At 38.8% G+C, this 15,741-nt stretch overlaps 1 protein-coding gene across 2 annotated transcripts in view; it reads right to left on the bottom strand.

Annotated features, from left to right (window-relative positions):
- Positions 1–159: 159 nt before the first annotated feature.
- Positions 160–15,741, bottom strand: part of sppl3 (signal peptide peptidase 3) — a 38,871-nt gene continuing 23,289 nt past the window's right edge. For both annotated transcript variants that reach the window (XM_042509753.2, XM_042509751.2), the window contains exons 5-11: positions 14,778–14,856; positions 13,042–13,154; positions 10,234–10,340; positions 7,439–7,602; positions 6,253–6,443; positions 5,901–6,010; positions 160–3,101 (exon numbers count right to left, since the gene is read on the bottom strand). In XM_042509753.2, the coding sequence (XP_042365687.1) occupies positions 3,030–3,101; positions 5,901–6,010; positions 6,253–6,443; positions 7,439–7,602; positions 10,234–10,340; positions 13,042–13,154; positions 14,778–14,856 (836 nt within the window). In that variant the 3' untranslated portion in view covers positions 160–3,029. The remainder of the gene's footprint in view (positions 3,102–5,900; positions 6,011–6,252; positions 6,444–7,438; positions 7,603–10,233; positions 10,341–13,041; positions 13,155–14,777; positions 14,857–15,741) is intronic.

The raw sequence follows: 15,741 nt of genomic DNA on the forward strand, positions 1-15,741 counted from the left end.
GTTATTTTTTTAACAACAATAATTATTAATAATTATTAATAATTGTATTTTATAAACCTTTCATGTATTTTTATGTTTAATCTGAAAAGTAGCTGTATGTATAGCTGTTATGTAAATGTAGTGATAAACAAGTAAACCAAAGAAAAAGCCACACAGGTGTTACAGTTAGAGTCATGTTTATTTACAGCAGAATCCTGAACGAGGAGGGAAAGAGGGGCAGAGGGCAAGGGAGGGGTTAAAAGGAGACAAAGTGTTTTAGATCAAGCGCTTCAGGATTCTTGTTTCACTACACAGTTCTTAATTTATTTATTCACCGTTTTTCTATACAGAATCCATTCAGTTGTAATATTGATGCACCAACAGAGCTGAAGGCCTCTGCTGGAGGGGAGAAGAGGTGGAAATAAAATAAAAAAAACTAAAGCACTAAAGAAAAAAAACAAACAAACAAACAAACAAGGGGGTAAGAAGAAATCCATTTTCTATAAAAAAAAAAATATCACCATGATCGTCATCAGTTATTTAATGTATGTACATATACACACATATATATGTATATATATGTATATAAATCTATATATTTTCTTGCCATGTCCATGAGGAGGTGAAGGGGGCTTGTGGTTCCACGATGTCCGAGTTCAGACGACTGCACTGAGCGGCAGGTCGGACGTCCCGACCTGACACAATATTCAGACTTTGTCAGGTCAGAGCTGACCAATCACAGTCTTTCTGACCCGCAGCCTTTGTCCCACCCACTGACGCTGCTCTGTGTAGCCGAGCTCATAGGTCCAGTGCCTCAGTGCCGGCCAGCAGAGACTCAAAAACTGCAGTAGCCCTGTCGATTGCAGTCTGAGAAAATGATACACTGTACACTTAACATGCACGGCCAGATAGCATAAAAAAGTAAAAAAAAAAACAAAATAGCCAGCAAACTGCATCGTTCCATATGTCTCTCCGACTTCCTGCCGTGCGATCACTCACACATTTTTTCCAGTATACATTAGATATTAACTGACAAGCACCACAAAAAAAGTGGAAGGACATTAAAAAAAAGACTGCAAGACTGTCAGGGACCAAATGGTGACAGCAAAAACATCCTATGGGTTAATTTCTAATTTCTATTTTCGATTTCTGAAGGGCATGACTGATTTTCTTCCCTCCCCTAGGTCCAAACAGATTTTATGATGTGATCACACACACGCACACACACACAACCATCCACCCAAAGAACCCTTCATCTGTAACTAAGCATGAATCTGACCACAGTATGTCTTCCCTCGTCTCCGAGCTTTGAGTCAGAACTTTCACAATAGTCAGGTCTTCATCGACTGAGGTGAAGTTCAGATGAGATGTGCTGTTCCACTTTTATCAAAACGTATAAAATTGATCATATATCATCATGCTCAGACGTTTACAGACTTGTGAGAGCTGGAGTAAGATGCTTTTAGTGTTTCGATAGCCATAAATAAATTTAGGATGTGCACGAGAGAAATTCGGTATGAAACCCAGCATGATGTATGATGTGGCTTCATGAAAAGTAACATACCTTAAAATTAATTCAACATTCATTTATTTGAAAAAAAAAAACAACACTGTATACATTTCACCTGTCCGCACGCAGAAAAGACTGATAAAAAGAAAATTGACCCCTGTTGAGTTTTTGTATTTTTTTTTTTTTACAAGTTAGACACAAAGTGTTTCCATTAGACGTCATGTGTTTGATCCAACACGCCCAGCTCAGTGGAAACCTGACTATTGTCATTGTTTTTTTTAACATGTTCATGTCTTCAAATTAAAACCAAGTAAAACACACTCACACACACACATACATACATACACACGCGCACGCACGCACACACACTTTAACACTAGAGCAGGAAACTTTTTCATCAACCAGCCACCGATGCAGATGTCTTTTTTTCTTTCTTCCCAAATATCCATCAGCTACGTTTCTATCACACACGCCAACAAACTTTAGAAAACAACCTCTAAGTGATGGATGCTTGCCGGTCGACTCGACACAAGCCAAAATTTGCCAAAAATTCGGCCGTTGGCTGGCGTCAGTTTCCCACCCTATTCAACATGCTCCCGAACACAAATACAAACTCAAGATACCGCAAATACACATATATACAAATAGAAGCGGCCCCTCAAACGCTGGGGGGCGGCTTAACAATTTATAATGCATCATTTCTGTATATGCCAAGAATAAAACTTTTCTAAATAAAATACATAGTTATCTGTGAGGGCGGGGACAGCAGATGAACAGAGAGGAGTGTCAGAGGAGGGCGGGAGCGCTGGGAAAAAGCCATCGTGGTGGGATGATGGGACAGATGAAGAAAGCGGGAGGGGGGAGACGGATGGAGGGGGAAGACTCTTCTCCTTTATTGATGTCGCTGCTCCCAGGAACTGTCTTGTGCCACTGCAACACTCCACCTCTTCTCCATTTGTTGAAATCATTCCATAATAATAATATTAATAATAATAATGACCACGACAATGCTAAAAAAATATATATAAACCCCAGCCATGTCTCACGACCCTAAGTCCACAAAAAGGGGGGAGGCCGGCCCTCGAGTTCATCTGAGTCGGTGACAGAACAGAGATGCAGAGAAAATTAATGATGCAGAGAAAAGAAGGATAACGCAGTGAGAAGAGGCCTGACGAATGGAACGAGCCATGAAAGGGAAGTGGCAAACGAGACTAACTATAGAAGAGAGAAAAAGGAAAAAAGAGCAAGAGGGGGGAAAGAACAAAAACAGCATAGACAGGATGTACTGTGATGAAGAGGAAATAAACAGAAAAGAGGAAGCAGACATGAAGCGGAGGATGTAGGGACCGAACATGAGTCGTGTTGGGGCGTTGTGATCCACACACTGGTGTCCTTCTGAGGGTTTTCACAGAAGATTGGCGGAAAGCATGAACAAGTGATGACAACATGGCCTCACTGTGAGTGCGCCCTCTCTCCTTTCCTCTAATTAAGGTAAAGGATCCGCAGTCCTCCCCGCACTGGTCGTTTATCCCAGGGTGCATCATACCTCCAGGAAGCGGGAGCTGCTGGTCTTGGTGTGAAAGGGCTCGGACCACATGCGCCGCAAATCCCCCTGTGGAGCACACGCAGTTTGTCAGTCATGGATCAAATATTTCCTGATGAAGCTTCAAAAACCGGCTCAGAAGTTAAAATAACACATTTTCATAAAAGTCTCTTTGCATACGAATAGGGCTGCCCCTTGAACGTCGGGGGTTAAAGCTATCAGTCAGAGACCCTTCAGTCGAATGACAAATCTTAAAGTTGAGCAGTCGCTGGAACATGTTACCTGATGACATAAGGAGTGCCCCAAAAGTATCATCTTTAAACATCTTCAATAAAAGGTAACGGTCCAAACATCTACATAAATACTCTGCCACTTTGCGCATAGTAGTTGTAATTTTAATTCTGTCTAAATTATTTGTATCAGATATTTATTGTCTTGAGGAACACATCCCATATGTTTATTGTCCGACTTTGTTTTGAACTGTATGTTGAGCCACGTCTAAGACGATTTTCTGTCATGACAGACAATGTTTTTCTTTTTTTTATATGAATCTTTTAAAGTTGAGTTGAAGATGTTCCTTTTTAGCTGTGCAAACCAGTTGTACGGTTCATTTTTTAACTATTTTATTATATTTAATTTTATTAGTTTTAACTTCGGTGTGTTTTTAGTTTTGATTGGTTTTATTCTTTTGTTCTGTTATTTAATTTTAACTTTTTTTTTTTTTATCAGTTTTGACTAAAATGCCTTTGTATCTCTTATTAGTTTATTCTTCATCTTGATTATTATTTTAGTAGTCTTTATTTTTATTTTAATTGATGTGACTTATTTTTATGGTCAGTTGACAGCTTTGTTGTGTGCCTGCAACTCATACCTCTTGCACTTTGTGTAGCACGTTGTGCTTCCACCTGGAATGAAATGTGCCATATAAATAAAGTTTTGTTTGCTTGCTTTTTTTGCTAGTCAGTGTGCTGTGTAGTGTTCTTATGGGGACATTTTAGGCTCCAGATTTTGCCGCAGAGTGAGCGCTCTTGACTTTGAGGATACTCTTTGGTACAGGCTGCTGTGGACACAATGCAGGGGCAGAGAGGAGGAGAGACTTTACACCATAAGGCTCTTGACATAACTTAATCCTCTTTCTTCTGATTAGAAGAAATGATTCTGCAACTCACAGCAACTTAATACAACAGTCTCTGACTTTCTGTTGATATCTAGTGTCTGCAATTTTTTTTTTGCCATTATCCAATCTGCTATTAGCTTATTTGTTATATTATGTGAATGCCGCCGTCACCCTGAACATCTCGCTTAACCAAAATATGAAAAAAGCAAAACAAAAAAACAACAACACGTTTTTATAATTATTTGTATTGAAGAACCTGATTTCGATCTACTAACTGGTTCAGCCCTATGTATGACATCATACATCATACAGGGCAGGCAACTGGAGGCAAAGACTACCAACATGCTCAAATGCCTATGATTTGCACTGTTTATGGCTGAACCCATAAATCAAACAGAGAAAAAAAAACAAGGGCTTTTGTGAGTCCTGAAAATAGAAGGATTAAAAGGGAAAAAGCAGAAAAAATATTTAGAAAGAGAAAGAAAAACAATGGCAAATGTGGCTTAAAAAATCTATCTTTAGTCTGGAGGAGCGGAGTCAAAATCCGTTCAAATGTTAATGTCAATCATTTACACTGTGCAGTGACAACGTCAAAGTGTTTTAAATCATGATTCAGATTTTTAATGGCATTTCACCAGACCTCTGGTTGATGAGGTAGGTTCAAAACAGTAGCTAAAGTTAGCTTGTACCGTTAGCAGCATTTACAAATAAAATACTGCACTCACATCTACTCTGTCGGCCCGAAACAAGATGGGAGATGTTTCAGCTGTGGACCCGACCGCATACAAAGTGGCTAGAGTTCACGAGACTCTTGTAAGCTTTCTTAAGCTTGCTGTGTGACATTAGTAACATGAGGTCTTGTGTAATTGTGTGCACACGGCAAATCAGTCAAGTTGTGAGAAAAAAACATGTTTCACTGTTGTGTATAGATCACATTGAACACAAGTTTTTTTTTTTAAATTTTCTGACGGAACCTGTTGTCTTCAGGTTCATCCAACCCTTTTATGTTTTCATGTTCCTCTATTTTCAATTCACGCAGTACATGGATTTATCACTTCCTGCCCTCCATCTAAATTTTGTGCACCATAATAGTCACATGACTGCAAACAAGCTATTTTTGACATATTCTTTCATTCTACTTGCCGCCCCCTCCCACCAAAAAACTTTGTTTCCAGTTTTCTAACATTTCTCTGAATAATCATTTAGCAAACAATAGATCATTGACAACTGGCTGTCTAATGACTCAACTGCCTGATCTAAAAATAAAGAAAGAAAAGCTGTGAGATCAGTAAGTAATGACACATATATGCAGCTAGAAGAATATTTGTGGCAGAGGCATCCTGTTCACCTTTCTGATATTTCATCTGTTGTGTTTGGAACATCAGAAATAATAATCACCATTTTACTACATGAACAATTTTCACTGGTTAAGTGACAAATCTTGTGCACTTCAACAGGACGTGTTGCAATTAATGGTTTGCATGTGTGAATTACATAACTTCAGTCAAAAATAAAATGGGCTGAATGTTGGAAACTATGTGTAAAGAAAGAGCGAGTCCAGCTGTAATATTTATCCCTCCCTCCTTTTTGGCAAAGAACAGTAAAGATGTCCTCTGCATTTCCTTTTCACAAGGGTTCAATTTTTCTTCACACAATTATAGAATCCAAGCGAACTGCTGACTTCTGCAAAAGTGCCACAGCTGAACTTTTATTTCTGGTAAAGAGGTGACTGTTGCTGTGGTGTCCTTTACCTTCAGGTAGGCCATAGTGAGCAGAGGCAGCAGGGTGAAGGGCACCAGGTAGAGCAGAGCAGGCTGAGCAGCACGATGGATCCTGGAGGCCACGGTGGCAGTCAGCAGACCTGAACACAGAGTCACATCATCATTGATCATATTGGCTACATCTTTTATTTTTAAATTACGCAAAAAACCCTGAAAGAGAAAAGATGAGAAACTTGAGATTCAAAGTTAACGTTATGAGTTATCCATCATATTTAAACTCCAATGGCACCCACACAACTAAAAGCATCACTTCCAAACATACCTAACACTGACACAATAAAACCCTTGACCTTTCACATCCGTCCATCGATTGCTTGCTTACCCACAAAGTATCCGATGAGAGTGCAGTGGAAATAGGAGACGCGCTGCATGCGTCCGGACATGTTTCCAGGTCCTGGGACTTCCCCATTTGCTTGCTTCTTGTAGTTGTCATAGCGCAGGACAAAGCATAACAGCAGCCCTGGCATCACAATGTCTCCTATTCCCAGCATCGAGAAGTGACTTCCTGTGGAGCTGCACGGATGGGAAAGGGGGCAGAAATACGTTTAAAGTAGCAAAATACGGAAGCACTAGGAATGTGATCCAGGCAAGAACCCCACAGAGCTGTGTGCAATAAATATGTAACATTTGTTTCATCACTTGTTTCTGTATGCAAATGTAGGTCTTGACTTGGGATGTCATGAGAGCTGCTACTATGGTACCAAATCAATGCAAATATCCTGAAAATGTGACGGCACTCGTTTTTCTCCAGTAGCACAGGTACAGGGGATGCAATTCTTCTGGACCTGACAGGGCAGTATAAACGCCTACAAGTGTTCAAGTCTGCTTTTAAATGCCAAAGGAAGAAAAGGAACACCTACCAGCAAGAAAAAAAACACCACGTGGAAACCAACAACAAATGCAGCTGCAACGACCCATCACAAAGAAAACGTTTTTTTTTAAACTGAGTCCAGCTTATTTAGTTAATTCTGTGCAATATTTATTTACATTACATTTACATTGTGCTACAAACAGTGTCACGAGTCACTGAGTGTCTATTCTGGTCGACGAATTGAAAAATGTTTAACTTCGGGTAAAACGCTGCAACTATCACTTTTTACCCAGCCATCTAGTGACAGTGGAGAAAGGGTGGGACAAATAGCCCACCGCAAAGACCAACTGTCATATCTTACGTGTACAAGTGCTGAACAACAACAACAACATCAGTGGGGGAGAAGCAGTGGTACTACCTCTTTGTGTTCATGGTGGATCATCAGGGATTTATAATAAAAAATAAAAATATTTTATTTAAATGTTTTGAATAAAGAAGTGATTGGGATTTATTGTTTATTTTAAATAGTATTTTTGAATTGGGTATCAACTACTATTTTGCCTGATTCTGACCACATATCCAATCTTAACAAAAGGTGTACAGCTATGCCAGCTGCCCTGTGAGGCTGTGATGCTCATCACAGAAGAAATTTAAGTCACTGGATTATTTTCTCCCCCCGTGGTTCCATTAGTCTTACCTGGGAAAGACCAGTTTGCCCGGTAAGGAGAGACGGGGGACGTCGCGGCCCATTCCCGGCCCCAAGTGGAGCTTCCTGGACAGAACGTCTATGGGATTTTCAGCAGGTTGGGTCGCAACTTTAACCATCACATTACTATTGAAGATGTAGGCTGAGAAGAACACCTGGAGGGAAAAGAAGGAATTTAGCTTCTCATGTTGACAAATTCTCATTTCACTTTCCCAGAGCCCAATCATGTCTAATTATTAGCAGCATACTCTTAGATCTGCAGACTCACTGCTGTCGTCAGTCCCCAGGCTGAAGACAAAAGTTAGTGGCACATTCACTGTAAGGGCTCCAAAATCATAGAATAAACTTCCATTAGGGATCAGACAAGCTACCTCAGTGTCCTCTTTAAAATGATTTTTTTATAAAGTGGCTTTTAATTACACTTTTTCCTTTTTGTTTTTATGCATTCATTCATTTGTTTATTCGTCCCATTTTAACTCATTGTTGTTAATCTTTGTTTCTGTTTTTTGGCTGAACTAAACTCACTCAAATTTGTATTTCCGCTGTGTATTTTCTGTTTCTGTATCTATGAAGCACTTTGCAAACTTGGTTTAGAAAAGTGATATTTTACTATTATTATTAATATTATTATCATTAATATTTGTACTATTCCTTAATTTGTCTGACCAACTGTCATAAAATGCAAATGTACTTAATTTATAATTACTGAAAACAAGCAAAACAACAAACAAACAATTTATTTCCTAATGATAGTTTAAACTCTAAATGATAAACTCTCAAAATGTTCTCCTGCTGCAATCTGCTGTTATATTGCCTGCACACCTGATTTATATCCAAGTAAACTCAATCACTGCTTCACACAACTTCTCAAAGCAGGCAAATTAATTTATCCAATTCATCAAATGTTTGTCTCTTATAACATTACTGTGAACATAAATGGTCAGTGGGGAAATAACAACTCCGAAGGCAGTTGTGTGCTGGCAGGTTGCTAGGCACCAAACATGGTAAGGATGAGAACAACTGCAGCAAATGTACTCACTGGTAGAGCATCAGCAGAGCAGTTTGTTGTTTACTGTCGGTTATGATTAGTTCTGTCTGAATTCAGTTTGGATTTGTGTGCAGAGCACAGCGTTTACTCCGTTTACAAATGTGAAATTTCTTTGTGAAAGGAAAACCTGAGAAAAAAACATTTCTCCTGTGCGTTTTTTAAAAAATGTTTTATGACAATGTTACTCATCTTTAATCCTATCTAAGAAGTAACGGCAACTTCTTAAACAATAACAATATTATCTGAATGATAACACATCTAAAGCAGCCAGGTGCTCACAGATCCCATGAGCTACTATCCTCAGATAGAAATCTTCTCTGATTCATTTGTTCAGTGGTTTGAATGATGGGAAATAAACACTGCAGCTCATTTAACATCAAATGAAACCACCACTTCACACCTCTGTCACTCACTAGCCCATTTTACACTGCCTGTTCAAGGCAGGGGTATCGGGCTGTTATGCTGCCTCACTGCTCTGTATTAAAAGTATGATCGTGGAATTGAGGGACAAAGTAGTCTTGCCTTTGAGTGTGCATGCCTCTATGTGCAATTTATCAGTGTGATTTTGTAGCTTGTGCCTTTTTGTTCATATGTGTTTGTTTTATTGTGACTGTGAAGGCATTTACGGGTGCAGCATGAGTCCAAAACGAATTTCCCTACAGGGACAATAAAGTATATCGTATCATATCGTATGGTATTGTATGGCATCGTAAATGTTTGCAACAATTTGACCGTGTGTTATGTGTGCAACCCATCACGGGAGATTTAAAAAGCTGGTATTAGCAGTAGGCAGGTAACTCAAAGAAAAAGAACAATGGCTGTAACTGTCGGCAAACTGGGAAAACGTCCGAGCAGAGGACAAGATCAGCCGCCATATAACAGAAATGATAAATCAAAATTGTTTTTGCCATGTGATGTTATTGTTATTATTTAGAAAGCACTGCCCATGTGTTTATTTTATGTCACATTATAGGCTGACGCTGTTGTGTTAAAGGTCACGCCTCTTCTGATTCTGTGATCTTGGCATGCTGTCTAAAATCACTCACTGTAACAGCATAATGCTGCCCTTGTTTGGTTCAGTGTAAAAATGAAAAGGCTATGTAAAAAAGGGACTTTGTAGCAGCCCTATAGCACGATCTCTGTTAAAAGGGACACTAACACACTGAGGCACATCCGCAGATTAAAATCACCATTCGTGACAGTTGTTACTCTTGACTTTGGTGACATTTTAGCTGTTAGGTGGCCATTGCTTATGTTTTTTGTGCAGAATGCAGGCGCTGAGCCACAGTAAGGAATGATGCCAGATATGGTTAATAAATCACACCTTAATCTACCAGGGCCAGCCAAAGGCAGCTCAACAGAAATGGTTTTTAATTTCTCAAAGGTATCGAAGATATCTTGATCCTTGTCCTAATCGTGGACACCCGCTGTCCTCTCTAGCATGCTCCCCTTCTTTTTCTCAATTTATCTTGTTCATTTCTGTTTATGAGGGCTGAATTTTGTAAGTAGCTCTTGTGTTGACCATGGTGATTACTGCATCAATACTAAGAGTTTGCTGCTGCTGGAAAATGTAACATGCATCACCTCTGTTCCTCCTGCGCAGAAAATAATCTTACTGGCAAGGAGGTACTTGCTGGTGTATGTTTAGAGAAGCTAAATCATGTCTGCTGTATCTCATATCAGTGACTTATATGTCAGCTGTGATATGGATGAAGTTTTGAATCGCAACATATCTTACCCAGAACACATCATAAATGAGCAGTCCTGACAGCAGCAGGCAAGACACCTTCAGACTGGGAAGCCGCACAAAGGCTATCATGGCGACACACAAGCCCATGGCTAAAGCTGTGGGGAGAAAAACACAAGATATTTAAAAACACAGTTCCATGCGTCAGCGGAAAAAAGCTGAAAAAGCAACATGGGATATGATTTTAGCAGATTTATTTAAGACACATTAATTACTGAGCACACAAGCCTAATTAATTAGTCAGGCTAATCTGATGAAATTCATGTCCTAATTCACTTTTTTGTGCATGAGGTTCGACCTGATAAGACGCAAGATGGTGCTGAGAAAAAAACGTGGGAGCTTGTCAGGGTTTAATGTATAGGAGATTTACATCACTGAAAGAGTATGTTCATTACAATGGCTACATTTTGCGTGTTAAAAGTAGTGTGTATGCTGTGGCACTGATTCTAAGCAGGTTTATTGGTAAGAGGAACCCAGAGGGACACTGTATTATTTGACTGGTTTTAATGCAGGGACACACAGAATGTCAAGCTTGAATTGAAATCTTGTACAAATGTTTTTAATTTTATAATCAGATTTTGATTCTTGGGATCATTTTACAATGCAAGTGTTCTTACTTTTGATGATGAAGTGTTACCATTTGTGTCAGGGGCTGCGAAGTTCACATTACTTAAGAAGACTGCCAGTAATGTGTTTCACATTACTGAAGTCAACTGGGTCAAATAAAAGAAGAGCACACACCCACACATTTCTCTCTGCTTTGTCAGTGCTTCACTAACATTCCAGTTCTGATCAAGACCAGTTAGCTTCAATGCCACTGCGGCTTTATTTAGCAGCTGAGTGACATCCAGGGTCTGAAATAAGCATCAGCCACCCACCAAATGCGGGTAAATTGTTGCCATGGGCATGAAAAATAGGCCTAATAATGGAAACTTATAGGATTTTGCTTATACCAATACCATTAACAATTCAGCTTATCGGTCTGCTTCTTTAGCAGTTCACTTATGAATTCCTGGTCAGTCTTCTCTGTGGAAAAAATAGGCCTACACAGGTTTTCAGTGGCACTCGTGGGTAGCGTGTCAATAATATAGCATTCCTGGAATTAAGCCCGTTACTTGAAAAGATCATTTTAAAGACATCACAGGCAGCATGTTTGTCATCTTTCTTTGTGAAATGAAGCTGCACTTTGGATCGTTTCTTCCTCTCTGCAAGTTCGATGCAAGAGTTTGACATCTTTGTTTTGCAATGCACAAGTCTCCACTGCCTGCATCTATAATAGGAATTGATAAACCTGGAGACATATGATTTTGATGGATCAGATAATATGGAAAGGGTTCTTAACTGGAACTGGTTCTCAATTCCCATTCATAGTCAGGCCACCTGACATTTGGCAGATAGGGAAATTGCACAACAAACAGACACGCATTTAATTTAGCATCTGATTGGTATGAATTTGAAAGTCTCTTTAAATTGCTACATAAAAACAATGGTATTGACTACATGACCTTATTTGTTTTGACTGACAGTCAAAGTTCACTGAATTCTAACCAGTAATCTTCAATAAAGAGATAAATAATAAAACGACGCTCTCACACATACATACAAATGGTATAAAGCTGTTGGTGATCGGAGCCAAGAAGACATCTGTAGTTATCAAGTAGTAGTAAATGTATAATGTAGCACTGCAGTTCCTTCTGACCCAAGTAAAGTACCTGTGTCTTGCTCCCCAAAGTAGATGGATGTGTAAAGCCCTCTGAGGCAAATTGTGATTTGTGATAATGGGCTTTATAAATAAAACTGACTTGACTTAAATGTATATGCATGCATGCTTGCAGTACCCACCCACAGGATTAAAATATCAAAGGTAAAACTACCCATTGTACACAATGGCCAAATATCAGAACAATGAATGTAATATTATTGATGCATTAATAGTTTTATTACTTTAATGTTGCAGCTGGTAAAGATGGAGGTCATTTTATTTACCTTAGATGCTACTTCGTAGTTTAATCTACAATAATACATCATAATGTATTAGTTGATTTCTTATTTGTATTAATTATCTGAATTATCACCAATAGCCAAAACTTTAAAATAGCAGTTAAAAGTACTATAATTGCCTCCAGAATGTAGTAAAGTAGAAGTATACAGTATTCCACTGCTGTAACTACCATGTATGTAATGCCATGTCAGATAATTAGGCTATATCGAACATTAATAAAAAAAATATTATTATTAAATATTATTCTTTTATCAGGGACAAAGATTTCAAAAATGGCAGATAGAATTTCTGAGTGGCAGACCAAAAAATTGTCTACTCTAGTGGCATACAGTAAAAACAAAAAAAAAGTTTATTTCAGGCCGTGCTAACATAAGTGTATCTTCCTGCATTAGCATGCATCACTCTGTAGTAGGAGCCTGAAAATAGTGTTGCTAAAAACTTCATATTGTGTGAGTCATAATGTCAAGTTCCTTCTTCTCCAGCAGATGAAACCTGAATTTTGTCCAGACTCTTGCCTTTATTGAAGACTTGAGATGGCTGAATTTATGTCTACTACTCTGCAGCATCAAAGTTAAGCTAAGAGAACTTCTCCTTGCGAGCTTCAATTTATTGTCTAATATTTGGCAATGTTTTTAACATGAGCCAAAAAATCCCCCAGCAGTTCAGAGAAATGCTACTAATCCTTGGATCCTGCTGCAGAACCATCTTCTGGGGACCTTGAAATAAACACTCTCTGATGTCTACTGAGTTCTGGTGAATGGAAACATGGACACGAGTCATGACGGAGAGACACGCACCGTCCATGAGAAGCCAGTGTCCGGTCAGCACCCAGATGAGCACCAACATAACAGAGAGGGAGAAGGACAGGAGCTCAGCCAGAGTGAAACGCCCACAGCAGCCGAAGGAAATCCTGCAATAAGACAAATAAGAGAAACTCTGTTAAATCACACACAACTAAGATGAGAGAACATGAGAAAGGTGAGGAGAAGCATCACAGCCCATCCTTAGCTAGTGCTGCAACTAACTATTATTTTTATTGTTTACTATCAATTACTTTTATTTTATTTTTAGTTGCTTGGTCTATATAATGCCATAAAATAATGAAAAATACTGATTTTTATTTTCCAAAGCTGAATATGACTTCCTCAAATGTCTTATTTGACCTACAATCCAAAAATATTCAATTTGCTGTCAAAGAGGAGTAAAGAAACCAGAAAACATTCCCATTTAAGAGGCTGGAATCAGACAATTTACAATATAGGATTTGATTTCCACATACAAAATTACTCAAACCTATTCATCTATTATCAAATTAGTTTGCTATTAATTTAATAATATACAAGTAATCATTGCAGCTCTGTCCTTGGCCCTAACAGGAGCTCCTGAGACACAACAGCTGTGGGATTTTCATAGAAAATGTGACACATGTAGGCAAACATCAACAGGCTGATATATTTTACCACAGAGTAGTATTTGCATACTTTATGATGGGCAAAAAACAGAGCATTGGTCGGTTTAAGTGAGGGAGTGGAGAGCCAGTAAAGACATATAAAGGTTTGGCTCGTAATTCATTGAAAAATGATTGATCCTGGAGTTTATAGATAGTTGTCGGCTAGCTACTGCTGGCTTAATTGTTAGTGTTGCAACCAACTAAAGTGCAATTCATCTTCTTGAGCTTTTGTTTGGTTAGTTTCAGGTACACTACCACCTCCTTCCAGACTAGAGTGGTTTGCTGAGCCTGATTTGCTTAGTGTTAGAGCTTAGTGTAAATCAAAGTGTCTAATCTAATCTGGATTTTATCTTATTAAGACAGACCTGAAATGACAAGGGGCCTGAGCTGAATAAATGATAAATGTCCTGCCAGAACAGCAGCCAGAACAGGCTTTCTTTGTGAGCATGTTAAGATACACAAAATATTAAAACCTACACACTGAGCAGAAAAGGGTTTTGGGGTTGGAGGTTATTACAGGCAGATAGGAGGCTGTGAATCTGTAACTAGAGAGGAGGCGTTCATATTGGTTCTTGAGTAGGTGGGCTGTGTTGTTGGTGATTCCTTGCACTTTAGATACCCAGACATCTGAGCCCAGAGGCTAATAAACATGATTTGTATGCTGTAAGTGGAAAAAAATACAAATGTTAAAGGGCGAGTTCGCCCCAAAAAAACAAAACAAATTTACCACTTCCTCCCAGAGGTATTAAGCCTCACAGCTTCCGTATGAATTAAATCTGAAATAATCTGACTTATGAATATGGTGGTTCGTACTGACAGGGTTCGTACTGACAGGGGCAAATCAGACAGCATTAGAAAACAATTGAAAGCATGACTGTTCTTGGCTTCCTAGTTTAAAACATTTTCTAACACGTTTCATAAAATAATGAATTATTCTGTGCCAAATTCAAGTACTTATAGCACTGCAAGCACCTTGTACGATGCATATTTACAAAGGACAGAGCTTTGTAAATATGTCTAAAAGACACACAAAACTGACATCAGACATGATTTAAAGACAAACAGACCACATGGTTTCCTTACTTGTTCTGTGGGGAGCAGGGTCTGGTCAGATACTGGCACATTGGCAACAAGAGGAATGCAAATGCAATTGTTGCAAGAACTGAGGAGAAAAAAAAACAGTAGTGAAACCAGAGGCATAATGTACTGTATCTACAGTAGATTGCTTGTTTCAGTTGTTTTCTATGAGCTTAACTTGGTAGCTAGCGGTTTTCATAGTTTCAATAATTAACACGAATTAGAGGTCTCCACCAGTGTGAAACTACTAATCAGAATCATGAACGCATTAATACAGAAATACCCGGCATTGTGAGTACAGGCCCGCTCACTGAGTAACTTGTGCCCACCCTGGATGAGTCTACTAAGTCGCACTGGCTAAGTTTCAAGGATATTGGGAATTTCCTAGAAAAAAGCTGCAGCTGTGTTGTTGGAGGAGAGTCGCAGAGTGGAACCAGGCAGCACAGGATATATCAGTTTGAGCCAGGCTCTCGCCGTCTGTGCAGGCAGGACTCAGGAGTGAGTCACTATGGTGAGACGCTTTGGTGTCCCAGATCATTTTGTCAGGGCTTAACCTCGAATAATGAATGTGGTCCCAAAAATTATTTTAAATGAAAGCCAACATGAAACTCAACAAAAAAAGTAACACAAGAACCTGTAAAAATAAATGCAAATCTCTAACTTTTTGTAAGTTGAGGGTGTTTGGTGGTCAGCTCTGAGTAGCACAATTACGGTGAAAAAGAAATGACTGAACATATAATTATTTTGGAATTCACCGTTCATAATTAATCTCCAAAGTAAACATTTTGAGATACACATGTACACTTTTCAATGATTAAAGCATATACTTAGCATGTAAATAGAGGGCCAGAGTGCATTAAAAAGCACCAAAACAGACCTTTTTTTTAACAAAAAAAAATCCCTCTGGACCAGGGCTGCATGATTTGTATTTAAAAAAATGTGATAAATGTGCTCATTTTTAATAATAATA

The sequence above is a fragment of the Plectropomus leopardus genome, chromosome 20, assembly GCF_026936395.1.
Source record: "Plectropomus leopardus strain MGB_pleo_1.0 chromosome 20, ASM2693639v1, whole genome shotgun sequence".
NCBI classification, from domain to species: domain Eukaryota; kingdom Metazoa; phylum Chordata; class Actinopteri; order Perciformes; family Serranidae; genus Plectropomus; species Plectropomus leopardus.